Source organism: Phyllostomus hastatus, unplaced genomic scaffold, assembly GCF_019186645.2.
Source record: "Phyllostomus hastatus isolate PE091 unplaced genomic scaffold, TTU_PhHast_1.1 phas_scaffold_1066, whole genome shotgun sequence".
Lineage (NCBI taxonomy): Eukaryota > Metazoa > Chordata > Mammalia > Chiroptera > Phyllostomidae > Phyllostomus > Phyllostomus hastatus.
Window position 1 is genome coordinate 20,904,419 of NW_025334004.1, and position 22,025 is coordinate 20,926,443.

Sequence of the window (22,025 nt, forward strand, 5' to 3'; positions counted from 1 at the left end):
TACTTAATGACATAATTCTGGACTCATTCTGTTCTGTAGGTTACAATTCGGTATTATTTTTATGTTTTTTTTTTTTTTTTGCTCAAATTGTTCCAGCTTTGGTAATTATGAACTCTTTTACGTTGGTTCCTGTGCGTTTTGGTGTCGTCATTCTTTTTTTTTTCCAATTTTTTTTTAAGATTTTATTTATTTATTTATTTTTAGAGAGGGGAGGCGGGGAGAGACGGGGAGAGGGAGAGGGAGAAACATCGAGAAACATCAATGTGTGGTTGCTGGGGGCTGTGGCCTGCAACCCAGGCATGTGCCCTGAGTGGGAATCGAACCTGTGATTCTTTGGTTCGCAGCCCGCACTCAATCCACTGAGCTACACCAGCCAGGGCTCGCATTCTTTCAGTTATCTTTTAAAGAGATTAAAAAGTGTGAAAAAGATCTTTAATATTTACCCATGTGTTTACCACTTCAAGTACTTTTCATTCTTTGTGTAGATCTGAATTTCTATCTGATATTTTCCTTTTGTCCAAAAATCTTCCTTTAGTATATATTGTAATGTAGGTCTTCTTATAATGAATTCTGTAGGCTTTTGTGTGTTTGAAAGCCTTTATTTTGCTTGGATTTCTGAAAGCTATTTTACTGGTATTGAATTCCAGTTGAATAGCTTTTCTTTTCATTATTTTAAAGATATGTCTTCTATTTTGGTTTGCTTTGGCTTGCCTAGTTTCTGACAAGAATTTTGTTGTTATCTTTATTTCTGTGTTTGTAAAGTCTTTTTTTTCTCTGTATATTCTTAATATTTTTTTTCTTTGTGCCTGGTGCTTGGTTTCCAGAAGTTTGTTTACAAAGTGCCTGTATTTGGTTTTCTTTATGTTTCTTTTGCTTGGAATTTATGAGCTTCTTGGATCTGTGGGTTTATGGTTTTCATCACAGGTGGAAAGATTTTGGCCCTGAATAGTGTGGCTCAGTTGATTGGGTGTTGTCCAGCAAAGTAAAAGGTCTTGGGTTCGATTCCTGGTCAGGGCACATGTCTGGGTTACAGGTTCAGTTCCCGGTTGGAGTGTGTACCTTACCCATGTCTCTCTCCCTCTCTTTCTCCCTCCCTTCACCTCTCTCTAAAAATAAATAAATAAAATTTTTTTAAAAGGCGAAAATATTTTTGTACTTTATTTCTTAAGATTTTTCCCTTTTTGCCCAGCCCCTTCATTGCTTTTCTCTCCTCTCTCTGGATCTCTACATATACGTATATTGTACGTCGTGTATTATATTGTCTTTGAGGTTACTAATGTTCTATTTTTTTGTTGTGTATTTTAGATTGTTTCTACTGAAAATTTTTCATTGCTACATATCATTTTTTCAGTGTCTAAAATCTATTGTTAATCCCATGCAATGAAATTTTAATTTTAGATAATATACATCTAACTTGCATACATTACATTTGGGGTTTTTTGTTTGTTTTGTTTTTGCTTTCTTGAACATATGGACCTTTTTCATTGTCTTCTACTTCCGTCATCTCTTTTATTTCTGTATACGGTAGCTTATGAATGATTTTTCTCCTGGCTGTGGGTTATATGTTCCTGTTTCTTTGCATGCTTGATAATTTTAAATTGGATGTCCAGCATTATAATTTTTATATTTTTGGGTTTTAGATTTTGTTGAATTCTTTCAAATAGTGCTGAACTTTGTTCTGGCCTAATGTAAAGTTACTTAGAGTCAGTTTGATCCTTTTGTGGCTGGTTTTTAAGCTTTGTTATGGTGGTTTCAGAGTAGCCTGTAGTCTAGATCTAATTTAGCCACACTACTAAATTGGTATCTTTCAGAGGAATTTCCTTGATGGCATTGTATATTATGAGGTCTTTTCTTTCTGTCTGGTAGGAACTCAGACTATTCCTAGCCTGTGTGACTGCTAGGAATTTTATGGGCTACTGCTTGTTTCTGCTGTTTTTTTTTTTTGCTTAATCTTTGGTAATTTCTTTTCACATATATGCAGATCAGTACTTAGGCAAAGACTGAAAGGAATTTTTCTGCAGATTGCACAGATCTATTTGTATGTCTCTTATCTCTCAAATTCTGCTTAAAATATTCTGACACTTGTCCCTTTGTAAACTCACATCTTTTGCTATTACTCGGTAAGACTATCGGCCTCTGTTTGGTATTCCTTCCCTGCTTTTTTAATGACCTGGATCATGCCAGACAATTATGTGGGACAATTATAATGCTCATGTAGTTTCTTTCCTTCATATCCAGGATCACAACCATGTATGGCTGTTGTCTCCTCTACCTTTTTCTTATATACAGCAGTCTGCTCCTTATCCACAGTTTGACTTTCCTGGTTTCAGTTACGTGCAGTCAGAAAATATTAAATGGAATATTCCAGAAGTAAATAATTTATACGTTTTAAATTGCACACTTTTCTGAGTAGTATGGTGAAATTTCATGCCTTCCTACTTTGTCCCACCCAGAACGTGAAACATTCCTTTTTCCAGTGTATTATACTACCTGCCCCCTTAGTCCTTTAGTAGCCATCTCGGTTGTCAGATGAACTGTCGTAGTATTGCAGAGCTTGTATTCAGGTACCCTCATTTTACTCAGTAATGACCCCAAACTTCAAGACAGTGATGCTGGCAATTTGGATATGCCAAAGCGAGGCTGTAAAGTGTTTCCTTTAAGTAAACAGTGAGTATAGCATAGTAAGATATTTTGAGAAATGCCATGTTTACATAATGGTTACTACAGTGTATTATAATTCTATTTTACTATAAATTATTCTTGTTTATTTCTTACTGTGCCTAATTTATAAATTAAACTTTATCTTAGCTATTTATGCACAGGGAAAAACATAGTATATATAGGGTTCTATAAAATTTGGTTTCAGGCATCCACTGAGGGTCTTGGAACATACCCCTTGCAGATCAGGAGAGACAACTGTATTTTGTCCATATACTAGTTGTATTATGGCAAGAAATAGAAATCAATCTAGAAACTTTTTTTCCCAGATTTTATTTGTTTATTTTTAGAGAGAGGGGAAAGGAGGCAGAAAGAAAGGGAGAGAAATATTGCTGTGAGAGAGAAACATTGATCAGTTGCCTCCTGCATGCACCCCAGCCAGACAGAACCCACAGCCTAGGCATGTGTCCTGATGGGAATTGAACCAGCGACCTTTTGCTTTGTGGGTGATGCCCAACCAACTGAGCCACACTGGTCAGGGCAATCTAGAAACTCTTGATTTTATAGTATAAACAGATGATATGTAATGACTAGGGATTCTGTTATTGACCTCTAAAAAAAAGTGTGAGATGTACCCTGGCCAGGTGGCATGGTTGGTTGGAACTTCACCCCACATACCAGAAGGTTGTGGGTTTCATCCTTGGTCAGGGCACATACCTAGGTTGTGGGTTCAATCCCCAGTCTGTTAGGGCATGTACAGGAAGCAGCTGGTTGGTGTTTTGCTCTCACACTGGTGTTTCTCTCTCTCTCTCTCTCTCTTTCTCTCTCTCTCTCTCTCTCTCCCCCCCTCCCTCCCTCCCTCCCCCTCCCTCTCCCCCTCCCCCTTCCTCTCTCTCTCTCTCTCATCCATTAAAAAAATACCCATGGGTGAGCATTAAATAAATAAACATAAATAAGCGTTAAATTTTATTCTGGTAGGTAACTAAATTACTATTGAGTCACTTTGATCCTGTAGAGTCTTGGACTTAAGCTCTTAGGGTGGTTCTATTTGGTTATGTTCTTAAACTCAGGGTGAATTCCAGTCTTGAGATGTGGTCTTTACTCCTATGCTGTGGTCATTTCAGGACTTTGTTACTTGATCCTTCTAACTTGGCAGGACCAAAATTCTAAAATCTTACCCACAACTCATGGCTGCTGTCAAATTTTCTGCTTGGCCTTTTTAACCTTCTAGCTGTTGTTTTCCACCTGGACCCCTTTCAGCTTTTTCTCCTATAGGTATATTTTTGGAGCTAGTCAAGAATGTGAGGGTTTTTTATGTACAGATTTTGAGACTTCGTTTTTTGTAGTTTCCTCCTCTTCAAGGTTTCCAACTTTGAATTCTAATTACTGTCGTAACTCTGGACCTAGTCCTCTGGCTTCTTGGGCTAATAGGACACTAGCTTTCTACCTGAGATTTATTTTCCACAGGCAAATTTATAACCTCTTGGTAAAAGCCTTATAGATGTGAATCTCGTCCAGTGTGATTCCTATGTTGGTTATCTACTGTTGTGCAACAAATTACTGTAGAAAAATAACTATTAAAACAAGATTCATTTTCAGTTTCTGTGGTTCATACTTGGGTACAGCTTAACTGGATCTTCTGATTCAGGGTTTCTTACAGGGGCTCTCAATCAAGGTGACAGCCTGGGCTGGGATGTCATCTGAAGACTTGTCTCAGGAAGGATTTGCATCCAAGCTCATTTGGTTGTTGTCAGGATTCAGATCTTAGCAGGCTGTTGGACTAGGGGATTCAGTTTCTTACTGGCTGTTGGCTGGAGACTGTGCTCAGTACTTTGCCATATTGGTCCTTTCCAACATGGCAGCTTGCTTCTTTAAAGGGTTAGCTAGCAAGTAACTGACTCACAGATGCAGCATCTCATCACCTTTGCAATATTCCATTCATTAGAAGGAAGTAATTGAGTTCAGATTACTCTGAAAGGAAAGGGTAATTATACAATGTGTAAAGTTATATATATGAGGCAGAATCATTGGGGCCATCTCAGAAATCTGCCCATCACAGTTCTCTTTTGGCAATACTTGAATTCCCTTCAGTTTCTACCTGCTTTTGGTCTCTCTGGATGCTTTTATGGTGTGTTTTTTAAAAATAATTTATCCAGAGTTTCAATAATTTATCCAGGCCTCCACCATTACCATTAGCCAGAAAACCGATACTTGACTCTATAGATACTAACCCCAATGCCCTCTTTAGAACAAAAATGTTCTATCAAGATCATGTTTTCTTCACACTTGTATGTTTTATTTGTTTTTTCCTAATTAACCATTAGATATTTTACCTGGATGTCTCACTGGTGTCTCTAGTTCAGTGTGATTAAAATATAACTTCTCACTAAAAACTCTTCTTCTTTTCAGATTCCATTTATTTATCTAACTGCATCATTTCTCTATCAACAAGGTTCAAGATCTTAGAATCAGAGGATTTTTTTTTCTTTTGTTCTAGTTGTAGTCAAGGTGTGGCCTACTCACCAGACAAGTGTTGAACCACCAATTTTTCGTTACCAGTTTGCCACAAGTTAACAAAAAGTAGAAGTTTGTATTTTACAGAATATTGACTCATAACAAATTGGGAAAAAACAAAACCACAAAACTGAGCCTTCATTATACATAATTGAAGAATCACCATTCTGTTGCATTCCAATTGCTTTTCCACCTCTCCTAGTAGCTACTGCAAGTGGGTCTGTTCATCCCACTGCTGTTGATTTTGCTGTAGTCCTTCATGTTATTTCATGTGGGCTGTCTGCAGTAGCTTGCTGACAGACTGTGCTTTCTAACTCTGCCTTCTCCAATCCATCCATTCAAATCTATAAGAAAGTAGTCTTTTCAGAACTGTATTCTGATTTTCATGCTTTGTTGAAACCCTTTAAATTGTGTTCTTACCTGATCAAAAAGGTCCAGATTCCTTAGTTTGGTATTTAAGACCCTAGGTCTCTTTCTTTCCCTTCTCTTTTCCCTTTCCTGCCCTGTGGTTCAGTTCAAATATGCTCACAGTGTCTCCTCTCAGTACACTTATTCCCAGCTTCCCTTTCCTTCTTTATTTTGTTTACAGCAGTTACTACTTTTTGTCCCTTTATTTCCTTGTTTTCTTATTCCCCTTCCCTGCACACTGGAATGTAAACTCCATGAGAATAGACTTTGTTTTCTTACCCGCTTAATCTCCAGAAGGTATACAATCTGTTTTTCTTGAATGAATAAGTGAATGAAATCACCTTAGGGAATTTTGACCACTGATGACCTTGAAGAGCCAAAAGAATGGCACTATAATGGTGAAATTTCATAAGCAGACTCCTGTCCAGCCTACCTCAAATTACATATAGTCAATTTCTAATTTTAAGTTTTATAAGAATAACTATTTAGTGTATTGTAAACTCTTTGTATCTTTAGTGCCTGGTAAAGAGACCATGTATGTAAGAATTTTTGCTGAATTAATGCTCAGTTTATTTTCTGTTATAGGGACATAGTATATTCAAATGTTTGTATAGTGTTCCTTTGTTACTAGTTTTGTCACTTAATCAAATATTTATTAAGCTTCAATACTGAACAAGCCATATGTAAAATATTTTTAGCATACTAAAAGTCAAAGATTATTGTAAAATAATATGAGAAACTCAGAAAAGTACCAAATAATCTTCAGGAATTTCGTATTTAAGAATTTTAATTACTTGAAGTCTCCAGAAGGAGGAATAAGCACTTTTTCCGCCTAAACTTGCCCTTCTGTTGTTTTATGAATGTTAGTTTTATATCCCAATTATCTAACTTCTGGATATCAGGGGCCATGTACCCCACTGCTTTTTGCATGTGGAATATTGCCTTCCTGTATTATAAAATGAAAATGACTAATATTTTAGTGTAACCTGGGAGACTATATTACTATAAAAATAGCAGGAAGAACTCCAACATAAGTCTAGTCAGCATTGTCACTTTTGAGAAGTGATGTGTCCATCCTGCAATGTCACACTTAAACAGCCTTGGGTAGAAATTCCAGTCTTTGTGTCCACTAAAGCCAGGATAAAAGGAAACTAAAGTTTTCAAAATGGAATTAGTTTAGACTTTAGAGACCATCCATAGAGAAAAAACACAGTATTTTACTAAAATATGTTGACTACTCTACATCTAATACAAATTTTAAAAATACCTTTTTTCTGTTTATTTGCTATAGTTGGATTAAGCCAGACCCAAAAGTAGGGACTGATTCTGAGACTTTTTTTTTCTTTCTTTCTTTTTAAAATATTTTATTGATATGTCACAAATGTACAACTCAAGATTATTTGCAAACTATGTAATCAGTATCCAAGTTAAAAAAAAAATAGAACATCAAGATCACCCAGGAAACGCCTTGTTCAGTCACTGTTCCCATCAAGGGTAACCTAGTATCCTGACTTCTACCAACATGCATTAATTTTCCTTGTCTTATTATAAATGGAATCATATAATATATGTATGTTTTTGTGTCCAACTTCTTTCACGTGGCATTATTCATCGTATTGGTATATATAGTCAGAGATTGTTCATTCTCACTGCATAATATTTTGTAGTGTATGTCACAATTTATCTATTCTGTTTGGTAGTTCTAAACTTGGGGCTAATAAAAATAGTGCTACTATGTTATCGTAATATAAGACTTTAGTTAAACTTAAGGACTCATTTCTTTAGAATATATACCTGGCAAAGGAATTGTGGAGCCCATGATTTTTTTTTTTGCCTCCTCTTTTCCTCATATTGTTTCTTTTTCTTGGAATATCTTTGTAGTTCCTGATTATCTTTTAAAGTCTAGCTTTCACCAATCAACCTAGTTAGAATCTCACTTCTCTATTTACTCACCTCTTTGTGTATAGGTATATACCTTCTACTTTATGTTTATAAAGTTCTGCTTTTTATATTTTAAAGTAGATCTTATTTTACTAAGAATAGATTCTAAGTTGTTTTTTGTTTTTGGTGGCAAACATTGACACATTATTATTGCTTTTCCATAAAGCTACCTTATATCCTGTAACACTGTACTTTAAAAGTACGACCACCACCACTAAATACCTATTAGAATGGCTAAAATCCAAAACACTGACAATGCTAAATGCTGGTGGGAACTCGTTTGTTACTGGTGGAAATGCAAATTAATACAGCCACTTAGAAAGACAGTTGGCAATTTCTTACAAAGCTAAACATAGTCTTACTATACAATCCATCAATCATGGTCCTAGTTATCTACTCAGAAGAGTTAAAAGCTTATATTCATACAAAAAAAAACCTGCGTACAAAATGTTTTTAGCTGTTTTATTTATAATTGCTAAAAATGGAAGTAACCAAGATGTCCTCCAATAAGTTAATGGATAAACAAATGTGATACCCATACGATGGAGCATTGTTCAATGATAAAAAGAAATGAACTATCAAGCCACAAAAAGACATGGAGGAACCTCAAATGCACATTGCTAAATGAAAGCAGCCAATTTGAAAAAGCTATGTGCTATATGATTCCAGCTATGTAACATTCTAGAAAAGGAAAAAGGAAAAAGATCAATAGTTTCCAGGGGCTCTGGGAGAAAGAGGGATAAATAAGTGAAGCACAGGAACTTTTTAGGGGAGTGAAACTATTCTATATGATACTGTAATGATGGATACATGCTAATAATGCATTTATTAAAGTCCATAGGCCTGGACAACACAAAGGATGAATTCTAATGTAAAACTTGGACTTCTAGTTAATATTATTAATGTATCAATATTTATCAACTGTAACAAATGTACCATACAGTGTAAGATGTTAATAGAGGAAACTGTGGGGAAGGGTGTGTATGAGAACTCTACTTTCTGTTCAGTTTCTCTGTAAACATAAAACTGCTCCAAAAATAATTTAAAAAAGCTCACTCTTATTACCTTCACCACTACTTCCTCAAGTCATAGCTGAAGTCTTTACACAAGATGCTCAATGTATTTGAATGACTTCTGGCTACTTCATCTCCTACCACTTTCTTACTCATTATTCCAGCCACATTCACCTTCTTTTGTGTTTTGAACTACTCTCTTGCCTCAGAGGATTTGTGCTTTCTATTCACTCAGCCTGGAACACCCTCCCCATAGATAGTCCCATTGCTTCATCCCCATCCCGTTATTCAGGTCTGTTCTCAAGTGCTGCTTTATCAGGGTCACTTTTCTTGTTTATTTGTTATCAATATCTCTAATTTCTCCTTTCCTCATCACACTCTTACTTTTAGCCTGCATTTTTTATAGCTCTTAATACTTCCTCACCTTGATCATCTATTAATTGGTATATTTTTCCTTATTAAAATATAAGTTTTATGAAGACAGGAGTTTTGTCTCTTTCTTGCCCTATTGTATCCTCAGTCCCTAGAATAGTGTCTAGCACATGGTAGGTGTCTAATAAACATTTGTAGAATGGATAAATGAAGTCAGTGTTCTCTCTGTAGGTAAATCTATGTGGGGAGTCAAATTTAAAGTCAAAAGATTGCTTAGTAAATATGGAACATACATGAGTCTTAAGATGCATATTAATGGCTGATGTCATCAGTATGATAGATAGCATGATGCATTCATTTTCACTAAAAGATACATCTGCTCCACAAATAGGAAACTTCTGTTTATGGGTCAGAGAATGTTCTTCCATGGAGTGTAGGAGAGACTGCTGGTGTTACCTCTTAAATCTCCTTCTTTACCCTTTGAATTAAAAAAAAGTACAAAAACAATTAAAAATCACAAAATACAATGTATAAAATAGAATATGAAGACCATATTTAAACCCAGTCAATGACAAGTCACTGTTAATATCTTGTTTATTATCCATTAGAACCACCATAGATAGACTTTTGTTTTTTTTATTCAGACCATATGTGGTGAAACAAATGTTTAAATGTACTATAGAATTGGACAGAGTATAGAAATAGTAAATAGTGTGAATGTATCCCGTGAACTGTTTAAAGATTTAATATCCTGTCTCTTGCAAATTGTAACATAGGCTCTTTTCCTGGCACAGTATTGTCTAGTGCAGAATTTATTGTATTTTCAGAATTTTCAAATGTTTCTGATTATTTGATTCAAAAACAGGAGCTGGGGCAGTTATGATTGTTATTCTAAAGAGAGAGAACTTTTTTTAATAGTCTATTTTTATTGTATTTTTTTCATTACCATTTATCATCCCTAAACCCTCTTCACCTCCACTCACCCCCTGCCCTGCTACCCCCTGCAATCACTACACTGTTGTCCAGGTCCATGAGTTCTTTTTCTTTTTTGCTCTATCCTGCCACTCCCCCAATTTACCCCCTACCCTGAGAGATCTTAAACTCTTTGTATTTTTAAAACCACACTAAAAATGTTTTGTTAATTGCATTAGGTAGGAAATTCTGGATTAGTTTGGAGAATATTTTAGATTTTCATGGAAAATTTTTATTAAGATAAACTTCCTTGAAGTTTATTAAGTCTTTTTTTATTGGACAGAAGAAAATTGAAAGTTCTTAAGAGAAAATGTTCTTCATGAATCTCTTAAAATTTACGTATGGATTTTAGGGAAAATCTAAAATAATTTTCAAATGTAACTCACAATAATGTATAGAACTTAGTTGTGAGTTTATTATATTTCATGCATTAACAGACCAAATTTACTTTTTATTTTTGTGTGCTGATGCTGATAAAAAATTTAAATCACAGTTCTGAATTTTGGCATTTTCAAAATTTTTAGGAATTTCTAGATTGTGAGAAAGAAGTGTTAGTGTTATTAGATGACACTCTTCCTATGTGTTGATATTCACATGATTTTCTTATTTGCAGAGTCATATTACTAGAGGATAACTTTCTGGAGAGAATATATGATTAGAATAAATGTGTTATGTGGTGATTTATGCAAATCAAAAGGGATTTTTAAAAATCTTAATGATTTTAGAGAGAGGGGAAGGGAGGGAGAAAAAGAGGGAGAGAAACATCGATTGGTTGCTTCCAGTAAGTGACCTGACTAGGGACCAAGTTTGCAACCTAGGCATGTGCCCTGACTGGGAATCGAACCTGCTACCATTTTGGTTTGCAGGATGAAAACCAACCAACCAACTGAGCCACACCAGCCAGGGCAAATCAAAAGGGATTTAATGTAATTTGAGTATAGGTGATTACATTCAACTTTTAAAAAACACTCAGGGTTTTTTTTTTTTTTTTTAGTTTTAATATTAGATAGTCTTAATGCAAGTTATTGTCCTAAGATGTTGCTAATTAATTTGTTTCTGTGTTCAAAAGTGTTCAACTCGCATCCCAAATAGTGAAAAAGCGTACAGATATGTTTGATAACAATGTTTTGTTCTGTTTTAACCTAAGAATTACTGGGTTAGCCAAAAAGTTTAGTTTTCCCTGTATGATTGCTCTAGTAGTGATTAGTTGTCTTTAACTTCATTCGAAACGATTTTGTTAGATTGTATTGTGACAGCTGTCATATTAGCATGCATTTTAAAAAAATCAAAATCAGTGAATTTTTGTGTAACCATTTTAATATTGAAGATGGAAGAAAATAATGCAACATTTTTGACATATTATACTTTATAAAGAAAGGTAAAAATGCAACTGAAATGCAAAAAAAAAAAAACCAGATTTGTGCTGTGCTTGGAAAAGGTGCTGTGACTGATTGAATGTGTCAGAAGTGGTTTGTGAAGTTTCTTGGTACTGTTGACATTCTGGCCAAGTAATTCTCTGCTGTGAGGTTGTCTTATGCATTGGAAGATGTTTAGCAGCACCCCTGTCCTCTACCCACTAGAAGCCAATAGTGGGAGATAGCTGACATACCCAGAATACCCAAATCAATAAAGTTATTGGTGAAAATAAAAAATGTGTCTTTTATTTTACACAAAAAACTAAGCAGACTTTTTGGCTAACCCAATATGATTTGCGTATATTTTCCTCCCTTCTGTGGGTTGCTCTTCAGTCTCTTGATGGTGTCATTTGATACATATAAGTTTTTAATTTTGATGAAATTCAGTTTTTCTATTTTCTCTCTTTTTGCCTGTGTTTATTTGTGGCTTAATAATGTATGCCACACCCATTTTTCAGAGTTCTACGCATTTTATTTGCTCATCTTACTTTTTTCAGCCTTAACTTAAAAAAAAAATTGTGAACGAACAAATATATCTGTTATAAATTTTAAAGTGTTTCAAGACAGAATAACATTAAGAATAACCTGGATTGTCAATACAGCCTTTTCAGTTGGAATGAAAATGAGAAATATTCCTTATTTTTGTACCCTTTTGGAGTACTATTAAATTGAGGAACAGTTTCAATTTACTTATTTATATAAAATCAGAAGATATGTCAATTTGAGAGCCTATATAGTTTGAAATAGAAAGTGACTCTGAAATTGAATCAAAGCCAATATTTTGTTGAATTTTGTTAAATAATTAGTGAGCTCTTGGAATATACAAATGTAAATGTTTGTGGTTGAATTGGTTACTTAAAAATATATATATCATGTTGATTGGTAATCATTTACAGCCAACATTTCAACTTTATCTCGTGTCATATTCTCTTTTTTTGAGATATAATTGAGATACAGCATATTAGTTTCAGGTATAGAACATAATTCAGTATTTGTAAGATGCCACTTTCAAATAACAGTTCTAGATTTTGTGTTTGACTTTAGTTTTTTCAGAAAGAAAGTATAACTATGATACAGAAAATGAAATTTTTTCTTTCAGTGTTATTATATTATTCAATTATTGTTATTAAATTTTTATGTTGGTTAATTCGCAGGTGAATTATGTAACCTCATTACGCTGGATGTAGCTCACAATCAACTTGAACACCTTCCAAAGGAGATTGGAAACTGCACACAGATAACCAACCTTGACTTGCAGCACAATGAACTGCTAGACCTCCCAGATACTATAGGTATGGTATGAGAGGAGAAAGAAGATTTTGATGACTCATTTATAGCTATTTGCACATTAAAAGACTTACTTTTGATCCATTTTGATAATAAGTATTAAAAGGTTAAAATTCAACATTGTCAAAGTAGTAAAACTTCTAAGAGATAATATCTTAAGATCACTATTTCCATTTCCTGGCAAAGAAAATAACTAGGTTTTGGGAAATGAGCTAAATTGGATTATAAAGAAGATAGAATATTAAATCATATGTATATATTCTACTATAGTCTGAGCTTAAATTGCAGAACAGGTGCATTTTCTATTTTTGCTGATTTTAGAATGTTATGTGCTGTTGTATAGGGTGTGATTCCTTCTTTCCTAAAGTAGACTACGCTGAAAAATAAAACCATTACTGTTTGGTTTTAAAAACACAGCCAAAATATAGTTTAAAGTGTGTACATCTATAATACTGAGGGACTGTACAAAATGTCTTGAGGTTCAAAATGTGTTTCAAAGACCTAGCCAAACTGTAAAATGTTGAATTGCACTTACTGTGATATGTTCTGTATTTACAGTCTGGTTAATTTTTCTGAATGCCCAGAAATTTATATGAATAGTAAAGAGAATTTTGAAAAATTTGGACATCTTTTATTTATAGATGTACTATAAGGTTTATAAGGTTACTGTGAGTTTTTTTTTTCCCAGAAAAATTACACCTGTACTTAATTTATGTAATTTCAGTAATGAATATTCATGAAGTTCTATTACTAAATCATGTAAGACTTATGATGATACCTTTCTCCAGAAGGATTTTTGTTTCCATTTTTCAGTACCTAAGGGACCCTTTAATTCATTTATGTTCTAAGGCATGAGATTTTCCTGATCCTCAAGGTGATTCAAAGGCAGGCTGCGGACTAATTTTGGGGCTGTTTTACTTCCAGTTCACCTTTAGTACTAAGTTGCAGCCCTGTAGGGTCCCAGTGGATATTGATTACTGTATTTTGACTCTTGGCAGAAACATGTCCTAGCCTTTCAGTTATATCTTTCAGTTAAGGAAGCACTTGCAGGATAAAATCATCTGCAGTGGTTTTGCTTATTTCTGCGTTCCCAGTGGTTTCTGGCCTGGAAGTTAGTATTTACTTGTTAGCTCTCTGATTTTTGTTTCGGAAGTATTTTTTTTTTTCAATGGGAGGGTTTGCTTGAATTACCCACCTAGTCAACCATTACTTGAAACAAAAGCAATTTTAAGGAATTTTGAATAAGTTATAATAGACTGTCTAAGGCTATATGACAACTATTTATTTACATAAAAGCAATCTGAGACTTCTTTAGGATATAATAGCTAGTCATTAGATCCTGTATCTTCCTGATTCTTGACTAGAGCTCTTTAAATCACATTACTATTTGTAATGGCAGCAAACTAAGTATTGTAATTAACTAGTTGTAATTGATTAAATTTATCTCTGAAAGACAAGATGGTCTACAACACAAAATGAATTTTTCTGTTAATATTCACAGTAATTATTTTACCAAATTTGCTATGTAAATAAAAGAATCAGATTTCTGGTTTTCTAGGGACTGAACAAAATTATTTCTTGTTTTTCTCTCTTTAAAGTCTATTGAAATGGCCAAGATGAACAAAGAGAATTGACCCTAGAAGAAAAAGAGCATAGAAAAGATATATATTATATCTATAAAATGTGATTTGGGTTCTTGGAAAATAATATACTTCTTAGAAAACTTTTGCCAAATGAAATTTAATGAAAATGCTGTGTAATATGAACACATCCAAAGGCCAAAAGAATAATGTGTAAGATAAGTGGAAGAAGTCCCCTAGAATCTAGAACAAAAAGAAAGATACAAAATAAGTGAAAAAAAAATCATGGCAGACAGTACTAGAAGTTGTGGAAAGAGAATAAAGGTAATACAATAAAGAAACAAATAAAATAAAATCTTATAGTATTTCCCTGAACTTTACAAAAAAACCCAGATAACAAGATTAAAATTGCTTACCAAAAGAAATAATGGGAAAAGATACATTCTAGTAAACTTCCTAAAAATTGAATTTACTTGTTTTGAATGAATAGTACATTCACATATAATGTTATAAAACCTCTGTGTAGTTTTAGTTTCAGGGCAATGCTAGCTACATATAATAAACAGGGAAACGTTCCCTTCTCTTCAGATTTTGGAACAATTTGTTTAAAATGGGCATTATTTCATCCTTAATATTTGATAAAATTCATCAGTGAAGCCACTGGGATCAAGATTTTTCTTTATAGAAATGTTTCTATGTATTTTTTTTAGTTGCATTTTTACCTTTTTTTTAAGGTTTTATTTATTTACTTTTAGAGAGTGGGAAAAGGGGAGAAAGAGATGGAGAGAAAAATCAATGTGTGGTTACCTCTCGAGTACCCCCTTCTGGGGAACCTGGCCTGCAACCCAGGCATGTGCCATGACTGGGAATTGAACCAGTGACCCTTTGGTTCACAGGCCCACTCTCAATCCACTGAGCTACACCAGCCAGGGCACCTTTTTACCTTTTTTAAAGTATTTTTTATTGATTATGCTATTACAGTTTCCCAATTTTTCCCCCACTATCCCCCCTCCATCCTGCCCCTCCAACCCTCCAGCATTCCCTCGCCCCTTAGTTCATGTCCATGGGTTGTACATATAAGTTCTTTGAGTCCTCTGTTTCCTATGCCATTTTTATCTTCTCCCCATCTGTTTTATGCCTACTAATTATGCTTCTTCTTCCCTGTACCTTTTCCCCCTATTCCTCCCTTCCTGTTCCTCACTGAAATCCCTCCATGTGATGTCCAGTTCCTCTGATTCTGCTCCTGCTCTGCTTGTTTGGTTAGTTTTTGTTTTCATTGTTTTTCTTTTCTTTTAGGTTCATTTGTTGATAGTTGTGAGTTTGTTGTCATTTTACTGTTCATATTTTTTATCGTCTTTTTCTTGGGTTAGTCCCTTAACATTTCGTATAATAATGGCTTGGTGATGATGAACTCCTTTAACTTGACCTTATCTGGGAATCACTTTATCTGCCCTTCCATTCTAAATGAAAGCTTAGCTGGATAGAGTAATCTTGGATGTAGGTCCTTGCCTTTCATGACTTCAAATACTTCTTTTCAGCCCCTTGCCAGCAAGGTTTCTTTAGAGAAATCAGCTGATAGTCTAATGGGACTCCTTTGTAGGTAACTCTTTCCGTTCCCTTTGCTTCTTTTAGGATTTTCTCTTTGTCTTTAATCTCCGGTAACTTAATGATGATGTGCCTTGGTGTGTTCCTCTTTGGGTCCAACTTCTTTGGGACTCTCTGGGCTTCCTGGAAGTCTGTTTCCTTCGCTAGCTTGGGGAAGTTTTCCTTTTTTATTTGTTGAAATAAGTTTTCAATTTCTTGTTCTTCTGGCACCCCTATAATTCAGATATTGGAACGTTTCAGGTTGTCCCAGAGATTCCTTGGTCTCTTCAATTTTGTGGATTTTTGTTTCTTCATTCTGATATGATTGGATGTTTATTTCTTCCTTTTTTTCCAAATTGTTGCTTTGAGTCCCGGTTTCCTTCCTGTCACTGTTGGTTCCCTGAATATTCTGCTTTATTTCATTTTAGGTATCTTTCATTTTTTGACCAAGCTCAATCAGATCTGTGAGCATTTTGATTACCAGGGCTTCAAATTTTCCATCTAATAGGTTGGCGATCTCTTCCTGGCTTAGTTCTCTTTCTGAGGTTACGCTCAGTTCTTTCATTTGGGCCATATTTCTTTGTCTTGGTGCAGCTGATAGGTTGTAAGGGGCTGGGGCCTTAGGTATTCACCTAGGCAGAGCAACCCTCTTTGTTGCACTGTGGTGCTGCCTGTTGGGGAGGACCTGGAGGGGGAACAGTGCAGCTTGCCTGCTCATTTCCAGTGCACTTTTCAATGAACTCTGGGAGAGTTCAATGAGACGGGGAGAAACTCCCAGGCCAGCAACCCCAGCCATAGCCCACAGCCAGCTCTGAGTCTCAGTTTTCCCCTTAAGTCAGCCCCTCCCGGGAAGCCCCACCCTATATTCACCTGAACAGGTGGTTTTCCTGAGTAGCCCACAGGGTCTGCGCCTTACCGGTCTGATTGCACTGGTTGACTTTTTCTTTAATTCCTTGGTTGTCAGAGTTTCATGTAATTTGGTTTTCTGGTGCTTTTGGTGGTTTATTGATTTTAGATTGGTTGTTATCCTCATTTTGGTTGTGTGAGGAAGTGAAGGGTTTCTACCTATGCCTCCATCTTGGCTGGAACTCCTGTAGAAATGTTTTTTAAAACAATTTTAATTTCTTTAATAGATATAAGACTTTTTGGTTATCACATTTTTGCTTGAGCAAACTTGATTATTTGTATCTTTATGTATAGTAATTAAATAAATATAATGTATCAATAATGTTAATTTAACTTGTCACATTTAATATGTATAAATTATTTATAATAATCCCCTATTATTTTAATATCTATAGAATCTATAGTAATACCTCTTCTCTCATTCCTGATATTGATAACTTATATATTCTTTTTCCCCAATCAGAAGTATATCAGTTTTGTCAGTTCTATCAATTGTATTGATTGTCTCAAAGTGTTATTGTCTCTTGTTTCTCTGATTCTTTTTCATTGATTTCTACTTTGACCTTTATTATTTTCTTTCATTGGCTTGCATTAAGTTTTACTCATTTTCTAGTTTCTTATGAGGGAAGCTTGAGGTCATTGATTTAAGACCTTTCTGCTCATATAGGCATTTAGTGGTATACACTTTCCCCTATGTACTGCTTTAGCAGCATCCCACACATTCTGAGATGATTGGTTTTCCTTTTTGTTTTGTTCAAAATACTTTCTGATTTACCTTTCTGTTTCTTTTGTGATCTGTGGTTTACTTAGAAGTGTGTTATTGCCCTGGCTTGGTGGCTCAGTTGGTTAGGGCATTGTCCCACATGCCAAGGTTGTGGGTTTGATACCCAGTCAGGGCACATGTAGGAATCAACCAATGAATGCATAAATAAGTGGAACAGCAAATTGATGTGTTTTTTTTTTTAAGACAGTACAAACAAACAAAAAAGAAGTGTGCTATTTAGTTCCCAATATCTCACAGTTTTCCAAAGGGTCTTTCTGTTACTGATTTCTGATTTAATTTCATTGTTGAGAACATACTTTGTGTGACTTGAATCATTTAAATTTATTGAGACTTAGTTTATGGCATAGAATATTGTCTATCTTGATTAGTATGCCATGCACAACTGAATGTGCATTCTGCTTTTGTTGAATAGAGTGACATAGATGATGCAATTGGTGAATTAAGTTTTCCACCTGTCCTTTTGTCTCTTTTTCTCCTAATTTTTGTTAGTTACATTGCCAGGACATGTCGTGTTTTGCTTATTAGTTTCTGCTTTTGTTTTAGTCTTAATGTTCATCAACAGTTCTGTCGCCATAGTTGCCTCAGTCATCTCTTCATTGACTAAAGTCAGTCTTGTAGTAGTATTTTCAGAAATGGTTCATGAAAAGTATTTTCCTAGTTCTTGTATGTTTGTAACCTTTATACTTGAAGAACAGTTTGGATGAGTATAAAAATCTTTGGGTCCAGTTTCTTTTCCTTGAGCATCTTAGTGGAGCTAAGAGGTAGTTTTGTTTTCTATAATGTAATGTACAAGAGTATGAGGCCAGTCTAGTTTTTTCCCTTTACCAGTGATTTAATCTTTTTGCCCCACCACCCCAAAGGATTATTTCTTTATTTCTGAAGTTCAAGAACTCTAATGTATTTCTCAGTGTTGTTCTTTCAGGTTCCATTTCCCTGAGATATTCTGAGCAAATTCAACATATAGGTTTAATTTTTATTTCAGTAATGTTTTCTGGAATTACATATTGACATACTTAGTTTTTGTACTGTATGTTCTTATATTAAGATATATGTCTGTAAGTTTGTTTTGAACAACCAACTACATTGGAATAGTAAAGGAGAAAAGAATCTTATGCAGTCTTACCGTGATCACTTTTCAGTGGAATGTCACATAAAAGCACATTTTAAAAGCAACTTCTTTTATAAAATTAAAGTCTTGCCCAGTATTAAAAAGAAAAATAAAGATTGTTTACTGCAAATCAGACAGTGGAACCAAAATTAAAGATGCTTGAAATATTATCATTTTCTTCTTATCCTTCTCATTGATGCCTAGTGACTGGGTATTTCTTAGGATATTATAGATGCTACTTTGTTGTTCTCTGAGAGTATCATGCAAGTTCTAGCCTAAGGGCCTTTGTACCTTTTGATTGCTCTGCTTAGAGCTCTTTTCTCTTAAATGTCCACATAACTTCCTCTATTCTTTCAACAGACGAAATGGATATATAGGTCATGATCATCAATCAGCTCTTCTCTTACTCTCAAATAGTCTGACAAATTTTATTATTTAATATTTTATGAGGGTTTTTATTCCTATCTTCATAAATAAAAATCAAAGGACGATACAATTAAAGTACTAAAGTGAATAGGCCTGGCAAACAGAGAAAGCATAGGTGGTAGTGGATGATAAAATGTTCCAGTTAGCAGGACTAGGGTCCTTTAGATTCACTTCCTCTGACAAAGGGTAATAATGTCTCCACGTATCCTTCTTTCTCTTGGTTTTTAAATTTTGTGTTTCTGTGTTCTCTCCGAAGTAATTGTTCTTCTGTATTTTAAGTGTATTTATTAGAATGAAAACATTTTACTTCACTATTAATTTCTTATAGTTAAGATGTTATATCAAAATATTACAAGTACCTCACTTCTGGCACATTCTACATGGTCAGATTACAACTATGTATTGGAAATCCATGAACTGAAACATTTAACAGTAAGACAAATTTTAGTATTTCATTTTTTATATACTTTGATAGTTCTTAGCATATAGAATATTGCTATTCTAAGTATAGTGGCAAAATGAATAAGTAATACTTACTGAAATTTTTTATATCATCATTTATCACATACCATACTTATTGAAATAATTACCTTTCTCCATCCCTCTTATTCTCAGTACTTTGATTGTATAGCAGAAGGGTGAGATTTGGTGAGAAATTTGAATATTTGGGCTTTGGTCTGTTACAGATCTCAACAGTCTTAATTGACCTCCGAGATTTTCCTTTCATTTACTGGAGAAGCACAATTCACCTAAAATAGTGGCAAACTAATTAGAATATAGTTTTCCTGACACTTTTCCTCTTTTTCTTAGTCTGCTTCTTAAAAAGTGTAACTTAAAATGAAAAACAAGCAAAAAACCAACACCTATCCCAGAGAGATGGTGCCAGTCCTGCAGCAGCTGCCCTACTCTCTCTTCTCTGGACTCAAGAAATAGCCCTAAACTCACAGTCGAAAATCAGATCTTCTAACTACCATCTTACAATTACTTTTCCAAAGTTCGCTTTCTTTCCTTACCTTCTCATTTTTAAAAAACATAGATTGAGATGTTTTGCCTCTTTTCTTTGTTTAACACGAATATTCTTAGAGTAGTTATCTTTCCCTGGTAGCCATCACTGCCCTTTGCTCCCAGGCTGAGCAGTGCCAGCCAGGATCGCTGACAGCTCCTAGAATGAATGGGGATTGGCAGCTAGATGCAGTTAAGCTAGAGAGTACTTAAGAACACATTTATTGTTTCTCTGATTTAATTAGTCTGCCCTGTGGAAGAATAAGAAGTGTATTTTCTTTCCTGTAAATATTTTTTAATTCAAGAATCAGTTATGAACTAAAGAAGGTACTAAGCTTCATTGCAAGTGTTTTGATTTCCAACTATGAACCTGATAATCCTAAAGCCTTCTGAGATCTCTGGTGGTTTTATGAAATTGAGGATGGGGAGGGTTATATCTGAAGTAGGAAAAAATATTCTACTTTCTATGTCTTTTCAAAATGAGATAAAGAGAGAAATAGGCAACAAGACCTTGCCATTCAAGGCTGGAACACAGAACAATTCACAGAGGTCTTTTGTTGCACTGGGTTCTGAAGAAATGTTAGAGTAGTTATGGTTTATCAACATGTAGAGTTTTAGTAGTTAGGTTTTAGGTAATTACAATGCAGCTTACATACAGCAACTTTTGCTAGTTTTCTTTTTAGTAGTGGCATTATTTTAGGTTTTGGGCATTTACGAACTTTTGTATTGCTTGCTTTTCAGTGTGCTTTCAGTTTTTTAGTTTAATGTTGAAAAAATTATACCTTTGATATTTCATTTTTAGAATTTTATGTCTTTTTCACTCACTTTTCACTACTTTGTTAAAATAAGTTTAAGACTAATTAAGTTAGTCTTACTCGAAGGTTATACTGAATTAACCTAAAGATGCTGGTTATATTTGCTGAAATTGAAAGCATCTAATTTTAATTCATAGTCATTTGATGTTGCCATATTTTAAAATCTGACAGCATAAGAAAGCAAGCTGTCAAATTGGAGCACAGAACAATTTACAGTCAAAGTTAAACACTTAAAAGCTAAATGCCAGTGATTGGCAATGATGAGCCTACATTTGTACACAGAATCATAGCAACACTGATTTTACTCAGTTGCAACAGCTCAACATTAAAGCAGGCTATGGCTTGATTTCTAGGTTGCAGTTTAGCTTGTGGTTAAAGCCGCTCATTGAAAGAGGTTAGAGGTTGAAACCACTGCAGGGATGAATCACAATAAATGCCAGACTTCTGATGTCAAGTTTTTTTTCTGGCATAGAGGGTTTCCATATTTCATCCTTAATTTTTTGCACCTCTTTTAGTTTTTTCTTGGCAGTAATGGATTTTGGCAAAATGTGGATGACTCTTTGAACATGCCATGCTCTCTAAAGAAAGTGATAAAGCCTTTGCAAATATGAATTTCTTCATCAGAGTAGCATGTTCTCAGACATTACATTTTTTAAAGATTTTTAACAATTTCAGTCCCTTCTACAGCTTCCCACAAGCAAATTGGGCCCTTCTGGTGCTGGTTCCTGGGTGGGTGGGCTTGTGTACGTTCTAGGACCCTGTGGGTCTCTCCAATGAACTGTCCTGTGAGACTGGGAGTCTCTGCTGGCACCTCAACCCCCATAAGTGTTTTTAGTCGGTGCTTTGAGGCTTTATTTCCCAGCGCCGGGGCCCTGGGTTGTGTCGTCTGTCATACTCCCTGTTTTCGCGTTGTTTTTCTGTGCACGAATGTGTGTCCATGGTTAGCCAGTGGCCTTGTGCACCTCACTGGGTCTGCCCATTGCCACCCCGCGCCCGGGGTCTGCCAGCCGCTCTCTGCGTGGCTGGGACCGCCAATCACCACTTTTTCCTGCTGAGACCCCTCTCTGCTGACCGCCAACTCCGCCCCTCTTTCCGGCCTGGATGAATGGTTGTTGGACTTCTGTACAGTTCAGTTTTCTGTCAGATCTGGTTGTTGTTTTTGTTTCTTAATTTTGGTTGTGTGAGGAGGCACAGTGTGTCTGCCTACGCCTCCATCTTGGTTGGAAATCTGCACTGTTAA

At 35.0% G+C, this 22,025-nt stretch overlaps 1 protein-coding gene across 2 annotated transcripts in view; it reads left to right on the plus strand.

Moving 5' to 3' along the window:
• Positions 1-22,025, plus strand: part of SHOC2 (SHOC2 leucine rich repeat scaffold protein) — a 75,756-nt gene that overhangs the window by 36,339 nt on the left and 17,392 nt on the right. For both annotated transcript variants that reach the window (XM_045854626.1, XM_045854627.1), the window contains exon 3: positions 12,448-12,585. In XM_045854626.1, coding sequence (XP_045710582.1) covers positions 12,448-12,585 — 138 coding nt within the window. The remainder of the gene's footprint in view (positions 1-12,447; positions 12,586-22,025) is intronic.